At 36.0% G+C, this 18,800-nt stretch overlaps 1 protein-coding gene across 1 annotated transcript in view; it reads left to right on the forward strand.

Annotated features, from left to right (window-relative positions):
- The window catches only part of LOC149149484 (uncharacterized), a 39,891-nt gene extending 21,885 nt beyond the window's left edge, over window positions 1-18,006 (forward strand). Inside the window, exon 2 of the mRNA XM_089442496.1 lies at window positions 17,527-18,006. Coding sequence (XP_089298622.1) covers window positions 17,527-18,006 — 480 coding nt within the window. The remainder of the gene's footprint in view (window positions 1-17,526) is intronic.
- The last annotated feature ends 794 nt before the right edge of the window (window positions 18,007-18,800 follow it).

Here is an 18,800-nt window from a genome sequence, read left to right on the forward strand (position 1 = left end):
AAAAAAAGATGAGAAGAAATATTCCAAAGGGAATGGTGGAAAGCCACCTCCATCTCCACCATTGTCATCATCTTCCTCATCATCTCCATCATCTCACAGAGCATGATCTTCCACTACCACCACTGAAACTTCCCATACTCATTCAAAAACCCCAAAAGGAGAGACTCCATTACTAAAATTGGACACAAAATTCGAACTTCCCATGTACAATGGAGAGGTGAATTCAGAAAAGTTGGACAACTAGATTCGATAGTTGGAGGTATATTGCAGAATTCATAACCTTAAAGAAGACGACATAAAGATCCAGTTGGCTTCACTAAGGATAGAAGGAGCTGCATTAGTTTGGTGGGAAGAAAAGACTAAAGAGGAAACGAGAATCCATGGTAAGATATCCATCACTTGGGTTGAATTTTTTTCTGTGGTTAAAAGACAGTTTTATCCTTTAGCCTATATGCAAAAATTCAATATGAGTTGTAAAAATTTTAGGCAACTTAAAGGCCAAACAATCCAAGATTATACACAGGAATTTAGGAAAAGGGATTTGTTATTAGGAGTGAATTTAATTCCCAAGATACACTGCTAAAATATATTGGGGGTTTACATTCCTATTTGAAACATATTATTCTTATGTTCAATCCAAATAAATTAGATGAGGTATGTGTGCAAGCTATGCACCTTGAATCTATAGGAAATAAAATTCAAGAAGAGCATAATAAGAGGAAGCCATTCAAGGGTAAGGAGAAAGAGAAGGGTCAACTATGCAAGGTAGGAACTGTCAATCGAAGGTTTCTCAAGCATTATTCCTTCTGATTCAGTCAGCTGGAAGGATCATCATTGTATATATTCCATTTTTCATTTTAAAAATTGCAGATGTGAATGATTTCTGCAACAAGTTTGAGCCCAAAGTGAAGGCCATAAGAACTTGGAGATGATATCATCAGTTTTTACTTTTCAATAAGGCACTAGTCTGCTGGTTTTTCGCTGCACCTCAGGGTTTTAGCATCCCCATTGGAGCCATTGTTATCTATGATAACCTAGGGATAGTTTATAAAATTTGTTGGTCAAGAAAATTAGGGTTTTTAATTTTTTCTCAAAATAAAGTTAATGATCATAGGGTTTTTTGTCATCATGACATGATATGGGGTCCATCTAGGTTTAGATATGGTCAATCATAAAAGTTCGAGTTCCAATATTTCATATGTGTTGAGTCTATTTTTTCATAATTGAAAATTTTCAGTTTTGCAGAAATTCGTAGGAACCCCAGTTATGTATACCAAGTATTTGATACGAAAGTTCCTAAGACTTCCGTAGTGAATCCATCTTTTTGAACACCTGTCTTGCTAATTGTGATAAACTGCACATCTGGGCTTAATGGTGAAGTAACGGTTCTTTAGGTTTAAAGGTTTTGATTGGTCAGTCTTGTGATGGGTCATGATTACACTTTATCACTTTTTGTCCATTTTCCCTATATATTAACACCACATAGCTCCTTGTTGCTTACTCTTCCTTTCGTATTTTACTTTGTTGCCATAAGCTTCACACTGTCAAAGAATTGTCTTGTTGTCTCTCACACCAGCCTAGCTTTCATACAAGTCTAGTTGTCTCTAGGTTAGGGTTCACTATTGTCTAGCTGTCTCTAGGTTGATTTGCAGGTGACAAGGAGGAACCTTACGTGTTGCAACCATGGCACACAGGAAACAATATAAAGGAGGATCAGTGGTATGTTATGAGCCCGTGGACATGAAAATGTTGGAGGAAGACCCTACCTTTATTCAAGCATTTTCCAGCGTGGGATGCCTATGTTTTTTTCAAAAGCTACAGGGTTTCCATGCACAAATTGCTAAATATTTTGTTGTGAATTTCACTGGAACAGAGACAAAAGTTGGTCTTCTAAACTTTGCAGTGTCACCTGATACAATTTCCCGTGCTACAAAAATCCCTAGGTCAGGAGAAGTATGGTTTAAAGTCCAGAAGCTCAAGTTGCAAAACTATGATGAATTTCTCAAATAAGAACAAAAAGGTATTGATACGACTACAGGCATTCTAAGAATATGCCTTAAACAACATTTCTCCAATATCTTGATGGTCATGTAGAAGTATTTCACATGTGAAGGCAGATTCAACATGGTGTATGAGTATCATTTCAGGTTGTTACTTCATTTCAATGGTAACCAACCTCTAGACATTCCATTTTATTTGTTTAGAAGTTTGGGAAAAATGGCAGACAAGGTTCATGCCAAACCTGATGCAAGTGAAGCCTCTGTTTTTCATCACAGACTTATTAAACTGCTGGTTGTAGAAGAGATAAGAGATAAATAGGTTAAATAGAGATTGGCTTACCTTCCTATTCTTAAGCGATATGAATTAGATGTTGCAACCCCCTCTAGGAGAACTCTAAAATCTAAATCCATAACCCCTAGAAAAGAGCAGCAACCAGTGGTAGAGGCTTCCACAAGCACCAAAAGGAGGATGACCAAAAGAAATAGTAGAGAACATAGTAAAAAGAAGGCAAAGCTAACTAATATCGTAGAGGCTATTGAGATTAAGGAAAGCCCAATTGAGAAACCTATAAAACTTACCAAAATTGAAACCAAGAAGAAAAGAAAGAGGGCTAAGAAGTTAGACTTTACTCAAGAAGAACATGGTTTCATTTTTAGGCCAAGGAAACATGTCACAAGGTCAATGCAGCAAGCTGAGAAGATGCCTGAAGTACCTTTGGATAAAATAGAACCATCAAAAGAACCATCAAAGGAGCCATCAAAGAAAAAGAGTGACAAGGAGGTTGTACAAGAAAAAAGTGAAATAGAGGTTCTGTAGGAATAGTTAAGAGAAGCTAGACAAGAAGTTATCAAATTCAAACTTGAGTTTGAAGAATGGAAAAAATAAGTGTCAAAGCAGATAGATTTTTATGATGAAACTACAGCTAAATCTAAAAGGATGATAAGGAGAACTTTTCCTTTGCAAAGGATGTTGAAGCACATGTATAGAAGAAATAACTAGTTATAAGCAGATAGGAAATGATTAAGGGGACAAGTCACAACACTAGAAACTTAAATTGAAATGATCAAGGTTAAACTCAAAAAGAGAAATCTCAAGATCATTGTTGAAGTAGATGCTACTCCTTGAAAATGGTAAAACTTTAATTTTTGTCTTGACTATACTTAAATCAATAAACTCAACTTTATATATAGTGAACATGGTATTAGGAGTAATAAGGAGGCATGAGGAACCATGAAAATTCAAACAAACTTAGAATTTTGAAATTCCGTAGAATGTCCCCATAATGAAGCTGAAAATTTGCTACGAAACTGTTGTAGCTTTTCATGGAGGAAAAGGAAAACTTAATATATAGCGAAGAAAGTTTTAAAGGTATGTATTTAGTTTAAAACATCAAGGAAAACCTTAGAACTTGTAAAAAGAGAAAAGGGGTAGCAGAAGGGTTTTTTTGAAGTTTCTACCAAAGTTTGCTACAAAACTATCAAAAACTCTGTTTTTTTGCCTTTTCTGAAGTTTTTGAACATCAAGCATCCAAGCCTGAAATGGATTATAGATCATGAAGGGTGTCCAAATCAACTCCTATTTTTTAGGAAGATAGGTCAACAATCCAACCAAGTCAGCATCCACGTGGCAATAAGACACATCATAAACTCTAGCATATTCAGAAAATCAGTTTGGTTCGAGAAGCTTCATCAAACAGAATTCGGTTGAGTTCATTTATCGTGGAAGAGTCCTACTTGTATTCAAACTATGTAAAACAAAAATTCCTAAAATTTCTTAATAGGTGTCAAGTAGGATCAGGTTTCAAAATTGTTTGATTGAATCTAGCCCAAGTGTTAGATTTTTGTAATTAGTGATATGATGGTGGTCTTACTATATATATTTGTAGACGTGAGATTCATGTCCTAGCTTTCATGTGTTCTTACCTTTTTGTTTCTGTTTTACTATCAGTATTCATATTATTTTGATTACTTGGAACTTTTGTCAAACTGCTCCAATTTCCTTCACGTCCTATGTATGGTTGTAAATGTTAATTTGATATTAGTTTTAAAGCCAGAGATGCATTAGCTTCCATTAAACACTTTTGTTGGCCATAATTTTCTTTAATTTGACTCCATGCCCAATGGTGGTAGTCATCACATTTTCCTTCACCTGTTAGACCACATAAAAAAATCAGAGTTAGTCATCTATAGTTTGAGTTGTTTCAAGTGAACTTGATAAATATTTGAGATAGCCCGATCAAATTGGAAGGGCTAAATTCCAGTCCAAGTGGTTTGAAATAGTTATGTTGGGTTGAAGGTTGACACACCTCAACTTTATTAGCTTAGTGATAACATTATGGTTACATACATGATAGATTATAGTTGATTAGTGTAGTCATATGCACGTGTTGGATAGTCATGAATTATAGTAACCTGTGGTTGTATGCATTGCTATTTTGTTTTAAGTTAGATAACTAGATGATCATGTTATATGTTGTTAATGAGTATGTTATATGTTAACTTGTTGTTTCTATATGATAGTTAGCTTGATGGTTATGTTATATGGTGTTGATGAGTATGTTATAAGTTAACTTGTTGTTGTTATATGATAGTAACTCGATGATTAGGGTTATTACATTAAGATCTTGATGTTATATATATCATGCTAAATTGTATTGGAATATGCAGATGATTACGGTTATGACATTCAGGTGTGAGTCAACTTATTTGTGACATTGTGTTGTGCTAATCTAGACAGACTGTGCAGATGTGATTATTATGTATGAATGATAAATGTTTATAAGCTTATGACGTGGACATGTTAGCTAGTGACTATTATGGATATCATGACCTTATTTGGGGTTGATTTGATATGTTGTGCAGGGAAATTTTAAAAACCACTCTAAATTTATATGTATAATAAATGGGCTAATCCCCATGATACATAGGAAAAATGGGAGGCGATTTTATCAATAATATAATATGTATATATAATTTTTTTGGCGAATCCGTCACCAGATTATATTATCTTGTACAGTGATGGAGAATCTTTCACTGAATTATAAAATCTTGTAAGATATTGGCAAATCTTTTACTGAATAATAAAACATTGTGAAGTCTTGGTGAATGTTTTGTTAAAGTATGAAACCATATATGATAATAAGAAAACATATTCATTAAGCTGTAATATACTAACATACATGTTTGGAAAAAACAAAACATAATTTTCTCTTCCTACAAACAATGTTCCAAGTTTCAGTGGTCGTGTTTGTCAAGGTTCTTACAATACACTCTTTCATATCCTTCTATTAGTTTTGATAATATTCCATAACAAAGTTCTTGTAGGTGTTGATATTGACCATGAGTTCTATCAAGGTATGAGAGACTAATCTTTTCTCTACAAGTTTTGTCAAGCTACCACTTTTTTCAAGTTATCAAATTTCTTTCTTATTCCATAGACTTCAACTGCGAGATACAAAAAAAACACATCAGGTTTGTTTACCCCAGCACGCCAACAAGTAGCAAGCCCCAAATATATTATATAAGAAAGTATTAGGTATCCCAAAGGCTTGAAGGGGATGTAATTGAAAGAAGTGACCATTGTGAGAAGCCTTCCAATCAATATATGAATATATAAATGTAGATTTATTATTATTTTAATTGGAAATCTTCAATTAAATAATAAAATTTAATTACGTCTCTCCCAATCTAAATGGCTTATTAGCATAATTCACAACCCTCATATGTCTCGCATTTTTTAACAGCGTTGTAACATGTAGATTAATTTCTTTTTTGGTGAACAATCTCCACCTTTTAGGAAAATATGGTGCAGTGGCTCCAACCCCTATAGATCATTAGGAAAAACTAAGAATAGCACAGGAGATGAAAGGTTGTACAAACCAACTTATTTTTCAAACAACTAATCCAACATCAGTACCTAAACTTTTTCATGAAGATATCATATTGAGAATGTTTGGAAAATGGCGGGAAATCTTCTGCAAGGGTGATGTGGAAAGAGTGATAAGGTTTCATTGTTTTGAATTTTTTTTGTTAGATTAGAAAAACCAATATTAATGGAGATATAGGTATTTTTTACTAAATTTTGTGAAGTGTCTAAATGTAGCTTTAACCATTCACCTTAAGATGTTTTTACAATATAATTTCCTAAGTCTATTTAATATCTTCATTATCATAAAAACCAACCTTTATCCATCTTAACTCCACATCTACCACTCTTAGAGGGATGAAATCTATTTATCCCTCTGAGCACTTGGTAGACCCAGAATTAAGATGGATCTAAGATGATAGAATTTCCCCTTTAAATAGTCTATGTTCACATGAATACCATGGGTTATCATAAACCTAGAGCTTAAAAATTACTATTAGTAATTTATAAGAATTAATTAAAGTAATAATTGATTTTTATTTTATTTTATATTTTAACCAAGTTAAAATGTTTAACATACATTAAATTACAACATCCATTTTTACTCTTGATCCACCGAGCCCCGAGAGGGATCAAATATTTTTTCACTCTATGCTAGTTTTCATATCACGATATTTGATCTCTCTCTCGGGGCTCAATAGATCCAGAGCAAAGATGGATCTATGTTGGTTTAATTCCCCCTTTAAATAGGCTACATTCCACGTGAATACCATGAGTCAATACCATGTGCCAATTTATTTTTATTAATACTAATATTAGTGTTAATAATGTTTTTTTTCATGGTATTAATAATAATCTAGCCCATGGTATTTGGCCCATAGTATTTTTCCCATAGGTTTCACCTAAATATAACGCATTTTTTGAGTGTTCGTAAATATAAGGTGACTTATGGAGTAAATATAAAAAAATGTTTTATTTATTTACCATACCTCTCGTTTATTTATATTAATTTACCATACCTCTTTTACAAATATGGTATTTGGCCCATAGGATTCATTTAAATAAAACCTCTTTTTTGAGCCTTCATAAATAGAAAGAGGGTTATTGACTAAATATAAAAAGAGGTTTTATTTATTTACCATACCTCTACTTTATTTATATTTTTATTTGTTTACACCCTTGCATGTATATAAGGTGACTTATGGAGTAAATATAAAATTTGTTTTGTTTATTTACCATACCTCTCATTTATTTATATTTTTATTAATTTACCATACCTCTTTTATAAATATGGTATTTGGCCCATAGGATTCACTTAAATGAAACCTATTCATGAAAATTAGGGCGAATGGAAGGGTGTAACTCCTAATTTCAAGGGCTAAATTTACCTTTTTTACCTTCTCCCTTAAAATAAGGTGAGCTAACCTCCATACCTAATTTTTTTATAAAATAAATTTGAGGCGATTTGTAAAAATGCACTATGATACAAAATATTCACCCACTAAAAATTTAAAACCCCTTAATTTCGCCTAACGGTGAAAATTCGCCCCAAAATTTTTCCATGATGTTGTGAGTTAATATCATCCTAACTGGATTGATTGTGCAGACAAGATCTCCTCCCCTAAGATACATTAAGGTATGAATTTACTTATGTTGTCTAATTTGTGCTTGTCTGTTAGATTATGCATCTATTTGGTGTTTGGGTGTTTGGTGTCTATTATGTCATCTAGTTTATTTATTTAACATTGAATGTTCAAGTTGGTTGACTGTTTGATGAATTGCATAATATGAGTATGTGTTCTAATGATCTTTTTTTAAGATTATTGTACTAATACATATGTGTCGAGACAGTTGATATGTACTTGAGTGTACTAGGTGATACTTGTAGTATTGTTTCTAATGAATATGAGTTGACTATGGATTATGGCATGATTGTTAGTCTTGGTAAAGTTTGATTTTACTTGTAGTATTGTTTCTAATGAATATGAGTTGACTATGGATTATGACATGATTGTTAGTCTTGGTAAAGTTTGATTTCAAATTGATAGATTTGATTGTCTTGATATTTGGAATGTGTGGTTGACATGTGTGAAGAGTTGCAGGAAACATGCTTGGTATTAGCATGACAGGGTAATAGTTGATGTGTTATATAAATAGCAGTTGGGTGATGTAATAATGCATAGTAAGAATCTATTGCAACAAGGTAAAAAGATAAAAGAAAGGATTTAGGAAATAATTCTTTTGTCTATTTTTGGAAACCTTAATTCCAATCGAATGCATGCTTTACATACAGGAAGTCTTCTTAACCCTGATTTGCCTAAAATTGTGTGGATAGGTGATATGTTCATGGACATGTATTTGACAGGTATAGCAACTGGTGTCTAGTTATAGCTAGACCTGTTAAGGGAATTGGAGTCCCTTGAGAGATGGCATCGATGTGTTCAGTTACAAGGCAATGTGCTTGACACAATAAGATAAGGTAACTAGTATGTTGTTATGTTTATTTATGCACTGACATTTATGCATTCATGGCAATATGATGCAGGGGATTGCATGGAAAAGACACTGACATGAAATCTTGAAGAAGGCTCAGGTTGAGCTTTCCTTTAGAAGCACAAGGAACCATGGGGATTGAGTCATGGTGTCTGTTATTAGTCTTGTGCTTTTGGTCTTTTCTGATTCGTTTACATTAGATTTGCAGTTTTGTTATGTCTAGTGCATGATCATGCCACCTTGTTTGTGATGTTGTATTGTTATCGGTTTTCATGGTTTTCTTCTTGTTTGTTTCTTGTGTTTTCCTTTTAAGTTTTGAGCCTTGGAAATTGGTTGGGAAAGAGGAAAGTTAGTGGAGCTCAGAACAAGCCGAATCATTAGGGGAATTTTGAGGTCTAAAATGGGCCTCCAAAGAAAATCCTACAACCAAAATAAATTTTATAAGAACCAATAGGATTTAAGTTGATGATCTCAACCATGGGGGATGATTCACCATTTTTGGAGTAAAAAGGTAAAAATATTAAAATATAATAAAATAATAAAACTACTTTTTCAACTCGTATTTTCAACTTGTCTCCTTGAGGTTTTACTCAAATTTCGAGTGGGAGTACTTGTTGGATGCAAAATTCAATTCCTCATCCAAGGAGTACCCATGTTGCATACTTTTGATGGACCATGCTACACAAAAGATGTGAAATGCATGAAAAAATGTGATAGTAATAATATTTTTCATGTATTTCTCATTTTTTGTGTAGTAATGTCTATCGAGAATGTGCAACATGGGTCATCCTTGGATGAGGAATCAAAATTTGCATCCAACTAGTGTTTCCACTCAAAATTTCACTAAACACATAGGGAGATAGGTTGAAAATACGAGTTGAATATATATATATATATATATATATATATATATATATATAGATATATATATATATATATTTTCCCTCTAAAATTTGATGATGTAATCTAATCTTATTTTATTATTTCCACTATTATTTTATAATTTCCTTAGGAGGCCCATATTAGACCTTAGTAGGCAATGTAAGACTTAGATGAAGTTGGTGCATGTATAAAGTAAGTTGAAGGCAAGAGCATGACATCCAATTGGAATGGTTGGGTCCACTGGTGTAAGTGGAAGATGAGAGGACAATCATGGGACAGGTAATCAAGAAAGGTGAAGTAAATGGATCTAAGGTGCTATATGCCTTGGATATGTTGGGAATTGTTGCTCTCAATGTTGTGCATGAATAAAGGGAGTTCTCTTAACATTGACCTTATGATATCTAGTAATTATGTTGTGATCATGATTATGGTGATGTCTATATATGTACATATGTATGTATGTATGTTTGTATGTATGTCATGCCTAACAGGGTCATCATGGATCATGATTATTTTATTCTAATTTTTATATGCATATATGTATGCATGTACGTTGTGATCTGATAGGGTCATCGAAAATCATGATTGTTTTATGTTGATGTTTATATGTATACATGTATGTATGTATGTCTTTATCTAACATGGTCACCGGGGATCATTCTTTAGGAGGAATGATTTCTTATGTAGGTGAATGACATGAAGAGGTTCCTGGTCTTACGAGGAAGGAATTGGGAGGAGTAGCCCTGAAAAATCTATGAGGTCAGTATCATGTGGTTATGAGTTGATATTATGTGAAAATATTTTGTCTATGTTATGGGCAAGCTATACCAATGGATACATTAGCGAAATGGAAGTGGTGTAGTCTGTGACATGTGGGGACAAGCATGGATAAGATACTGGAAGCAAGGTTGCTTGGTAGAGACAATGTGATTTTGGTTGTGTGGTACTATTGTTGTGCATATGTTGTATATGTTGTACATGTTTCATATGTGATGTTTTGCGCATGCCGTGTTGTGTATATATAGTGTGTGTACATGTTGTTTATGCTATGTTATGTACATGGTGGTACATATAGTGTTGTGTGAATGTTGCATATGCAGTGTTGGCTATAGATGGTGCTATGTACATGTTGGATATGCGGTGTTGTGTACATATCGTACTGTGTGCATGATGGATATGCGACATTGTATGCATATGGTGTTGTGTGCATGTTGCATATGCAGTGCTATGTAAAGATGATGCTATTTACATGTTGGATATGCAGTGTTATGTACATGTGGCATTGTATGCATGTTATACATGTGGTGCTATGTACATGTGGTGTTGTGTGCATGATTATACAAGTGGTGTTGTGTGCGTGTGGTGATGTGTACATGTTTTACAAGTGGCACTGTGTGCGGGTGCTATTGTGTACATGTCGTGCATGTGGTTCTATGTACATGTGGTGTTGTGTACATGTCGTGCATGTGGTACTATGTACATGTGGTGTTGTGTACACATTGTACTGGTGGTGCGATGTACACGTGGCATTGTGTACATGTTGTTCAAGTGGTGTTGTGTACATGTGATGTTGTGCACATGTCATGCAGGTGTGTTGTGTACATGTGGTACTATGTACATGTTTTACATATGGTATTGTTGTACATGTGGTATTGTGCGCATGTCGTACATGTTTTGTTACAGGCATGTGGTACTATGCACGTGAATTATGTAGCAATGGTATCGTGACATATGCATTCATTATGTTGTGCTCTGTGTATGTATTTGTGTTGTGTTGTACATTGGGTGTAGGTCTATGTGTGGTACGCCAGGTTTAGGTACATGTATTGTGTGGTGTTGTACATCAGGAATAGATGTATTGTTTTTTGTTGTATGCTAGGTGTAGGTACATGTATTGTGTGGTGTTGTACATTAGGTATACATCTATTTGTTGTGTGGTGTGTCAGATGTAGGTGTATGCATTGTGTGGTGTCGTACGTTGTATGTGGATGTATATGTTGTGATGTACATTGTGTATGTACACATGGTTGAGGAGAAGGCATTGGGTGTTTGTATGGTTTGGCAACTGACCTGGAGTGCATATGGAATAAAGACAAAGGTAGAAGCTAAGGAATGATTAAAGGATAAGTATCAATATTTTATTTCAGTTTTATTATGCATGATACTTATGATTTTGGTCTATGATGATTAAATGTGATCTATGATTCTGGTTTATGATGGTTACCTGTGGTTTATGATTTTGATCTATGGTGGTTGTATTTTGAGTTAACCTAATGTGATATGTGTATACATGATGATTTGGTCAAAGATGCTAGTTTGACTTATTTTGAAAGGAGGTGAGCAAAATTGCAAGTGTACCTTATTGACGAGTCATCAATGAGGTATGACATGAATATTATCTCAATTTATTTTAAATCTAATGGAAGTTATGTGCTTGGTATAGGAATCACGGAAATTCCTGATTGGGTGGTTGAAATTGATTGCAAGGATTAACATCAACAACAAAAAGAATCAGAAAATACAATAGTATGTTGGGGGAGGGCCATTGTGGGACATTGGTACCCAATAGTCTCCATTGATTACCATGAGCATGCTATGACCGGTATGATGGTTTTGAGGAAGGGATATGCCTTGGTTTTGTATCATTCGATGCAAGTAAGCCTTACTAAGGGATGGACTGCCCAAGATGGGGGTGCCAGTGGAACTTGGAAGGTGTGTGACTGCACAGAAGGGGGTGACTGTGTAGCAGAGAAGGGAAGGTCGAGAATATATATATTTTTTTCTCATAAGAATTACCAAATGGAATCAAATGCACATTAGGAATTTTCCCTAAAACGATGAGTTTGTAACCATTCACTGAGAGGACAAGTGACACAAGATTGCAGCGTTGGACATTCGATACAACTTTGAATTTGACATTAGATTCTAGACTTCCTAGGAAGGAGGTGAATCCTAGTACTACCTTTGAGGGTGGAGGTGTGAGCCTCTGGATTCCCTTTTTGATTGATACAGGCATCAAGTGCATTTATTTACTGGTAAAAAAAATGTATATATGTATGTACAATTGTAAATATTGTATCGAGCTAGTTAATAAAGCTCCATAGACGGTATGGTTATTTTTTGGTTGAAGCAAATGTGTATGTGTGTATATGTGGTTATTATAGTAAATACCGTAATGAGTTGTATTATAAATCTCCAGTTAACAATATGTTTGTCATGTGTTAGCAGATGGTCATTGTAAATACTGCAACGAGCTATGTTATAAAGCTTCATGGGCAGTATGTTTGGTTTTCAATGGTCTTGCTAGTTATAGGTGTCATTGAACACCAAGGATGGTGTTCCCCCAAGGGGGAGGATTTTGTAACAACCCTAGTTAAAAATTCATGTAAAAGTATAGAAGACCATAGTCATGGGACATGTATTCCAAGCTGAATGTTGGGAAAAAACATCCTAATGGGTGTTCATTCGGTTTATTACGGCTAAGGAAAATATAAAAGGTAAAGGAAAAGTGGCATTAATTGTCATTTTATTTTGAAAATAATGGAAATTAGGAGAAAAGGAAGGTGAAAGGTCACAGGTTTCATGTGAGGAGGAAATTGAAGGAAAATAATGGAAATTGGAGAAAATAGAGACCTCGTTGATAAAAAGTATTTTGAGGATTAGTTGGCAAGCTTGGTAAGTGTAGGCTTGGTCAGTTTAATTTTGGTGGAGCTCTCCTCTATTCTATTTCTCTCATACTCTTGGATACTTATAGTTTTCTTGGAGGACTCTTGGAGAGTGTGGCATACTTGCAGTTTTGGAGCAAGAAGGTAAGGGAAGAGTAAGAAAGTGCAATAGGACATTGGGATCAACAACTACAGTGGGTTTTTCTTGCAAGTATCGATTTGCATGTATAGTTTCCTCAATAATTTTGGCATGCATGGAATATGCATGTGGTTTATTGGTAATTATCTATCATTGGCAGGGAAGATTTCCTAGATTGACAATGGATTTCCCAAGCCTTTCCAGTTCCTAGATAGCCATGGTGTTGTGGGTTTATTTATTTGTTTTTGTGGTTGGTTCTCATGTTTCCTTCAGCTTGGGTTAAGTTATTAGTTCCTGGAGCCTTGGTTGGAAAAACGCTTTGGAAGCCCTATAACAACTTGGGTTGAGTTATTAGTCCTGGAGCCTTGGTTAGAAAAATGCTTTGGAGCCCTGTAACAAATTGGGTTGAGTTATTAGTCATGGAGCCTTGGTTGGACAAATGCTTTATAGCCCTATAAAAACTTGGGTTAGGTTATTAGTCCTGGAGCCTTGGTTGGACAAACGCTCTGGATCCCTTAGTGGGTTGAGTTACTAGTCTTAGAGCCTTGGTTGGACAAGTTCTCTGGAGCTTGGCAACAATTGTGGGTTGAGTTAGTAGTCTTGAAGCCTTGGTTGGACAAATTCTTTGGAGCTTGACAGAAGCCATGGTTTGAGTTACTAGTCCTAGATGTTGGGTTGGAACAAACAATTTGGAGCACTGGAAGGCTTGGGTATATACCAAATTGATGATGGTTTTGTGATGTCTGATTGTGAGGTGGAATCATTGTTTGATGGGCTGAGGTGGATGGCCTCTAGAAGCCCTGGATGGTTCTAGATTGATGTGTTCTATGAGATCCCACGTTCATGTTTGGAATATGGCATGGGAGTGAATGGCTGAAGAAATATTTTCTCAACCATTCGGGTGGAACATGGAAGTCCCATACTGGGTTTACTTTTGCATCATTAATATGAGGTTATTTCTCTTTGTTATCTCTGAGTATTATACAGGTTTATGCGTGGATTATATGGCTATTGTTTCCTTGGTAATTTAGTTGTTATTATGCTGGTTATGAATATGTATTATGACAGTGGCTATGTATAGATCTCATCATGTTGAACCATGTGTCAATGGCCTAATGGATGAAATCGCAGTTAATGTGATAAGGAAACAATGATTCATAACGAATCTCAGATAAGTATGAGACCCCTATCCTTAGATCTATTATTTACACCCGTCGGTTGCATTGATGGCAAGTGTTTGACAACATGTCAGTCCTGGTTGGGAATGGTCAAGCCTAGTCCTGGAGTTAGTCTTTGGTTTATTAGTTTTGTCATCATGTGTTTAATGGATTCTCAAAGTTACAACAAGTTCTGGGCAGTGGTCAAAATTCTAGGGTTGAAAAGTGCCTTAAATTCCCCGGACTCTGGCACACGTTTGCTGGAAATAGTCCCTGGACGTAGGCATGTAGGCTTGTGGGAGCTTCCAGAGCTCTCTGGACATTGGCATGCCCATAGCATGGGAATTTCCATAGGTTTAAAATATTAAAAACTTAGTGGGACCCAAGGGCTGGTTAGCAGAAAGGTTGGGATGGTTCCTAATGGTCCTATTGCTAATGTTGAAGTTTTTTATGGTGTGTTTCCATTGGTTCAACTTTCTTAACGTGACTTAGGAGGTAAACTCATACCATAGTAACTTCTCGTCACATGCTTACCCTGGTTGGATGGTTGCTTGGGTAGATGTGGGAGGAGGGTGTTACATAATGAATGCTTGAACTATGTGGTTATTTCTATCTTAGTGAATTGTACGTTGTTTGATGTGTTTAATATAGGTGGTATAAAATTTACTCATGATTAACCAATTATCTTATAACATTTTAGTGATATTAAGCATTGGAATTGTTGAAGAATGTAACTAGGTTCGATCTTCAATATAAGTGTATCTGGGTCACAATAAAATGTACTTATGGAAAATAATTTTATTATTATTATTATGAATTATTAAAGCATGGGTTTCATGCTTGGGTCATCATGTTTTAGTTCAAAGTTTGCATTGAGGAATTCTAGGATTTATTCAGGGTCATTAGAGTCATTTTCCATTTAAAGAGACACTTCTTGGGCTTTTGAATCATGTAAAAATAAACAATATTGATTCAAATATGTTATTTTTCCCCTCCACACCTAGTCACCCTCAAGGAGATCAAGTCGACTTCAAGAAGGGAAATTCGACCTCACTAGAAGGCTATATACATAGAGGTTTGAATTCATTTGGAGCATTCAGTCTCTCTCACCCAAGTTCGATATCCAGAAGAAAGAGCCGGAAAAGTGCGAAGTAGGAAAGGAGGCTACAGGGAGTGTGAAGTTGGGGAAAGAAGAAGAAAAAGAGAAAATCAAATTTTTGGGCTATCTATCTCTCTCTAGTGTGGATCCCTTTAGGAGATCGAAGTCTTTCTTGTCAAGTCAAAAATTTTTTTGGTGCTGCTATTGCCATTTGCTAGGTTGAAGTGTTGTTGCTGCAAGGTCGAAGTTCTCGGTTGAAGTTGCTAGAAGAGGAAGCTGACTTGGTGGCTGGAGGAGGTCTGTGTCTAGGTTGAAGATTCTTAAGAAAACTATTGAAGGAATAAATTTTGACTGGGTTTTCCCCTAGATAGGAGTTTTTCCCTGGAAGAGTGCCTACATCTTGTGTCTTGTGTTTTTGTGATCTTAATACACACATAATTTGGTGATTGCTTGATGAAATATAATATAACAAAGAGGTAAAAAAGGGCAACATAATTTACAAGTAATTATCAAGAAAGAGAAATCTAACCCTAACTCTACTAGCATTGATTTCTTAAGAAGAATTGGGAAATTCAGTGCTATACACATAATTGTAGGCTATCTCATATGATATGAGTTTATATGAATCTCTATTTAATGTTGGTGATTAGATAATTCAAGAATGATGAGATAAATATATGGTTTGTGCATACTCATACTATTGTTTTGATGGAGAATTGAAACTAGCTTAGTATTTGGAGATTCATGTTGTTTAAAAATAGGGTATAGAGCCCTCTTGTACACTCATATAAAATTATATGTCTCCTTGAAGAAGTGAAGGAGCCCTCTCTTCTTGAAGTAGTTAACTATCTTGCAACAATCATCATAGTTGGACTATCCAGCATAATTTACCTTGTGTAGTGTTGAATTTGGGTAAATTGGTTTTGGACCATGTCTTCCTATTATTATGAATTTGGTGCAATTTTAGGCCTTATTGGTTCCCCTTTATCTTATTATGGATAGGGTTCAGTGTTTTCGAGAATCTATGTTCATATTTTGGCCTTCACGTTTAGAAATTTGGCATTCAAGAAGTGCCATCTCCCTTAAGAAATTTCCCCAAATTCCCCTTGTTTCCTATTTTCTTTAGTCATTTTAGAAATCTGGTGATCCAGCCATCTGGTGGTAGTGACAACCATCTCTCTCATGTGAAGGCCAGCTCACTACATGGTCAAATTTCCATTTTATATAGTAGATTGGATCCAAGCATTCATAATTTGATGGTGGCAAGGAACATCACCATATAGGAAGGCTCAAATGTGGTCGGGAATAGATTTACCATTGATCAAGAGTGGATCCGAGCACCCAATATTCAGTGGTGGTAGGAATCATCACCATATGGGAAGGCCTGGATGTGGTTGGGACAAAATGACCTTTACATGTGATCGAATTTGGGCTTTTGAGATCTGGCGGTTACAATTATCATCACGATACAAGAAGGCCCATATGTGCTTGGGATTGGATTTACCATTGAGAAAGAGTGGATCTTGGCATTCATGATTCCGTGGTGGCAAGGATCATCAACATACAGGAAGGCCCAAATGTGGTCATTATCAGATGAAATTTACATTTACATGCGAATGGATTCAGGGATCCAAGATCCAAAGGTGGCAAAGGGTGCACACCCCTGTGGAGGCTCAGATGAGTATGGTTGGATCTGATGATTCAAGGATCCAGGGTTGACGAGGGTTTGCACCCTTGTGAAGGCTTAGATGGGCGCTGGGTTAGATTGCCCTCAAACAAGCATTGAATCCAAATATTTGGGGTTCTAGGGGTAGTGGAGGGTGAAACTTTATGGTAACATTGGATTAGGTGTTAGCTAGATATAATGGCGAAATGTTGCAAAACATGATGGTAGGACCTAGTGGGCCTCGTTCCTGAGTTGATGTGGTGGTGCCATGGGGACCTTATAGGGACCACTTGGATGCCACACAGGAACCCATTGATGATGCGGATCCCCATTGTGTTTATGTGGCAGCGCCATATGGGCCACATGTGGATGCCATGTGGTAGCACCCTGATGATATAGACCTATGCTACATTGACGTGGCGAGAGTCGCGAGACACGAACAGTCTTAGAACGAACTTCTTCGACGTGGATCGCTTCCTTCCGATACCAATTATATTTTGCAATCCATTACAACATCCCACTTTATATAAAGCCATCTGCGACTTCATGATCAATTCCAGCAAGCAATCAGATCTGGTGGCAAAGGTTATTTTGTCGTTAGGAAGTCAGGAGAAATGGCTGCAAGCCAAACTGGTGGTGCCGCTGCACTTCAATTTGTGCAGGAAAGGTCGTTTGAATCGATGGAGAAACAAGACGACGATGCGGCCGAGGTTCGACCCTGCGTCTCTCAAACCCAGCGGCGGCCTCTTCGCCGATTGCAGAAGCGGGCGCCGGCTAAACTGCTGTTGAAAAGGCTGTCGCCGGAATCGATAGGGTTATGTTGCAGGAGCCCAATTCCTTTGTTGTCTCCGATCGTGCTGTCGCCTTCAGAAGGAGGAGACGTTGACAGGTTGTTATTTAATGAAGAGACTCAAACACAAAACCCAGGAGAAGAAGAAGAAAGCGTAGGTAGTGCTGTGATTCAAAGGAATGGATGGCAACACCCCGCGGCGCCGTTTTTTGCCGAGAGGGTTTGTTCACTGTCCAACGGTTTTGTATAATTGTATATTCCAGACCCATTGATGTTCATAATTCGCTTCTGTATGGGGAGGGGTTATTCGGTCTCATGGTTCATATTACTCCGCTATTACAGTAGGGTTAGGCATGTGTCCAAGTGGAGACCGTTGTTCTGAATTGGACTGAGTGCTACAAAGCTCATGGTTCCAGGTTTATGGTTGCCCATTATTTCGGATTGCACTGAGTGACACAAAGCTCATGGCTCCACGTTTATCGTTGGCCATTGTTCTGGATTGGAGTGTGTGATAGAAAACTCATGGTTCCAGATCTATGGTTCAAATTTTAGGAAGATGGGATACGAGTGTGTCGCTTGATTCCATTATTCAGCGTACGGAAATATTTTGAGCGCTCTTAGTCACAGTCCGTCTTTTTCAACCCTATGAAATTTCGAAAACAAAAGGAATTAAAGAATTAGTATAATCTTTCAATAATTCAAGATCGAGATATATGGTAAGAGTTAAGTCGGTCATATATGTCAAGTGAAAGTAATATCTTTTTATGGTTTGAATAAGAGTTAACTTTAAACAGTAATATATATGATATTATAAACCTGGTAAATATGGAGAGATAACAATATATGAGATGATATTATTATTAAATTATCTTGATTTTAAGATATAATTATTTATATGCCAATTATATGTGAGAAAAATTTAAATAAGCTTTTTACGAGTATGCGAGTATTGGAGAGATGTTGTCATTGCACCAAGAATCAATAGAGTATGGTGGGAGGGTTGTCAAGTATTGTTACATTTAAAAATTGTAAAATAATATTTTA

The sequence above is a fragment of the Pinus tabuliformis genome, chromosome 9 (genome assembly GCF_031772625.1).
Source record: "Pinus tabuliformis cultivar Carrire ecotype Pingquan chromosome 9, CPIR1, whole genome shotgun sequence".
NCBI classification, from domain to species: domain Eukaryota; kingdom Viridiplantae; phylum Streptophyta; class Pinopsida; order Pinales; family Pinaceae; genus Pinus; species Pinus tabuliformis.